Source organism: Lottia gigantea (genome assembly GCF_000327385.1).
Source record: "Lottia gigantea unplaced genomic scaffold LOTGIsca_51, whole genome shotgun sequence".
NCBI classification, from domain to species: domain Eukaryota; kingdom Metazoa; phylum Mollusca; class Gastropoda; family Lottiidae; genus Lottia; species Lottia gigantea.
In genome coordinates this window covers 1,730,144-1,733,585 of record NW_008709752.1, presented here as the reverse complement: position 1 = coordinate 1,733,585, position 3,442 = coordinate 1,730,144, and the positions used below count along the sequence as shown (strand labels likewise).

Here is a 3,442-nt window from a genome sequence, read left to right as displayed (position 1 = left end):
TTTTTTTTTTCAGGTCTTCGAGTTTCCCACAGATAACAGATAATCTAACCAAACCAAACCAAACCAACGACTACCATTCGACTACCAATCAACAAGAAATACCATGATCAGAACGAGTTTGGAAGAATGAAGGAGACCGAGTAACTCACGCCACACCATCCAGGGCCGAGTTTCACCGCCATGTCATTCGACCCGACCAGATCTAACGAAGAATCAACAACCAAACCAACAACACCGAATCATCCAATTTGATCCAATCCAACTACCAACTACTACGACTACCAACAACTACCTAGTTTGCGATATCAGCATCCGCTGGAAGCGAACGTTAACTTGTCATCTACCAACCAACCTCTTTGGCCATTCATTTGCACCATGGCAGCCCAACCTATGATTGTTGTGAAACTTATGGAAGTAGATGACAGTCCTGTTAAAATATTTACCCGCAATGGTAAAACTGTCATCATCACAACCGATGACATCTACCTTTTGGAAGAGTCGGCGGTGAACGAGACGCCTCGAAGGCGGAGAATCACTCCCGAGCTGTTAGCCAGCATCCGTCAGAGGCTCCGTCACAGAGTTCGTCGAAGACTCTTCTAAAGGAGTGTTTAAAAAAAAACAGCCCTTTTCAGGGCTACCTAATCAAAATAAAAGAGTTTTAAAATCTTAAAATCAAGTTATAATTTTACGCATCGTCCCTTTAAATTATTGTTATACTGGCTGTAGTCTATTGATAAAATAGATATGAGATGTTTTAAATATGTTGATTGAATTTAAAATAAAATGTAATGTTACAGTTATAAAATTACTTTTAAATTCATATGGAATCAGGTCGTCTTTTCCTTAATTTTTCACATGCGTACGTCCGTCACTAAATTTTGTACATCCGTCACATAGTGTTTACCTATACCACAAATTTTCTTTTCAGAATATTTGAATCAAAACAACTTACTGTGTACATGTAACATACTAGAATAAATTTAATAATCTTTCATTCACCAAATATCTTCCAAATCAGAGAAATTTGTATCTAAAACTTTTGAAATTGATTTTCAGTTTTTTCTGAGTACGTCCGTCAGGTGGGTCCTAACTTGTAACCAAGAATGAAAACCGATATCTGTCTGTCCTTTGATAACTAGAAGGTGGGCATCTTCATAGCAGACACCAACTAGTTGAAGTTTTTTTTACCTATTGATTCCAATGGAAGGGATTACTGTGCAAATTGTACGTCCGTCACTATGGAATTGCCCCATAGATCAAGAATGTCAAAATCAGTAAGGTATGAAAACTTTTTTATTATGTATAATTATATGTGTATGCATGCATGCTTTCAAAAAAAAAATCAATTAGTTAAAACCAATTACATGACATAACATTAAATAATTGTTAAATGGTAATAAAAAGTGGATAAATTAAAATATTTGTTCCTCAAAGTTTTAGTCACATATTATTATCATAGTTTGTTAACAATTCCATTTATTATATTTTTCAGGCACTACACTTAAATCCAGTATATTGTCCAGATTCTGGTGGAAAAGCATCCCTTATTTTCCAAACGGCACAGGCTGGAATAACTCGTCGATGGTTTTTACCAAGTCTTTGATGGATCCAGTAAATAAACTGTCTATAAGCTTGATGACGCAGAACTCTGAAAATATAAATAACAGGTTTATTAGTTACATGAGCTGAATCAATTTTGGTCACATTGTTTTAAAAAAAAAATTATTTTAAAAATTCTATTAGCCTTATCCACTTCTCACTATTCCTGAAATTACATTCATTGAAACTAATATCACTTTTAAAACCAAAAATTGTTTTCAATACTACTTGCAATATCAGCTGGACAAAGCTACTTACCTTTTTAGTATTATAGCCTTTCTTTGGCTGTTTTTTTTCTTTAAAAAAAACTTGACCATTAAAAAAACATTAGCAAGGACTTTGTTTTGTAATTCATTTTATCTTATCTACTTTCGTTTTCATAATTTACTTCTCGCGATTTGGTTGGCTCTTTGTCAAGGTCACCATAGGATTAATGCCGATAAATTTTTTTATATACTTACTCGTTTGGAATTAGTTCTTGTAAAATATCTTGACGAAAATCGGCTCTTGCTATTGCCGCTACTTTTAACACTTCTACTTCCAAACAAATACTCCCAAAATAGGGATTATCGGTCACACATTTGTAGCCATCCTCCATCCGATGTTGGGCAGCATCTACTTCATGGCAGCAAATACATTCCACCACTGTTGGTAATACGCGACAATTCTCGCACTGACACCAATCAGCTGATATCAAACGATGAACTTCTTCCTGAGTTGATAATTCAGATTCATCAGATGTAGAAGATATTTCATCTGTGTCATATTCGGGTTCAAATTGGTACGGTAAAACTTCGACATTGTGTATAAAGACGCCAAGCTTGTAACTTGGTACCGTGGTTGTTCTACTGTGACGTCACGAATTGATCTGGTACCATTTGTGGTTTTCAGTGAAAGAGTTCCAATATAAGTAATGGCGGCCTCCAGTTAATTACATCGGATTTTTAAAATCTTTTTTTCTAACTATATTTGTGTTCAAAATTTTTTATTTTTAAATACCCTTTTAATGTAACAAAAAACTTTTTATAAGAAGATGCATTTTTATAGTACTCAATTCCTTTAAATGTTTAAGAAATTGGATGGAAATGGCCAGAAAGGCAAGATATCATGCTGTGTAAAGTTCCAAACAATGCTGTGTTTTACATAATACCAGAGGCGTTTGCAAAATAGAGAATGGTCGACTCAAAGAGGAATGGGGTGAATAAAGGTTATGGAAATTGCATCAAATTATCAACTTTTCCGTGTTCATGTTTTCAATTCTGATTTTAAAGTTTGAAGTGGATGTTAAATCTTATAAAAATGTTATTCTTTGTTCAGTAAGTTCTGACAACTAGGTTATTCTGTCAATTGAAACAAAAATATAATCGCTCGAGTAGTGTTTTGTCATATTTTTGTTAGATTTTTAACACAATTTTAATGTGAATTTAATACAAGACTGTTCAGTTATTTTTTAAAAACATATCTGAGGGCTAATGAAAACCCATAACGGGTTTAAAATAAACTTTACTACTAAAATAAGAGTAAGGGTTTAAGTTACCCCAACCATTGTACAACTTTGGCCCACCAACAACTAAAAAACAAATGTATAAGTTATCAGTGTACTATGTTCTCCTCTGGTATGCAAACATCTCAAATACTGACACATGTTTTAAGTGCTTAACATTGATTCTATCTCAATTAGTGTTGGTGATACATGCGTTCAAAGATGAAAAGTGGGCCAAAGCAACCCCATTTTACGTGACGGGCTTTACATCAAAATAAATCTTTAAGTAGTTCAAATGTGTCCAAAGTAACCACTGTTTACGGTATTAAAATCTTACTGTACATTGTATTCCATAATCAT

General features: G+C 33.8%; 1 protein-coding gene across 1 annotated transcript; it reads right to left on the bottom strand.

The window, feature by feature from the left end:
• Window positions 1–1,488: 1,488 nt before the first annotated feature.
• LOTGIDRAFT_125676 (hypothetical protein) lies at window positions 1,489–2,299 on the bottom strand (the record flags this gene model as incomplete). The annotated part of the gene is made up of 2 exons (XM_009062506.1): window positions 1,489–1,648; window positions 2,061–2,299. Coding segments are annotated over 2 exons (399 nt in total), but the record flags the coding sequence as incomplete, so codon positions are not given.
• Window positions 2,300–3,442: the final 1,143 nt, after the last annotated feature.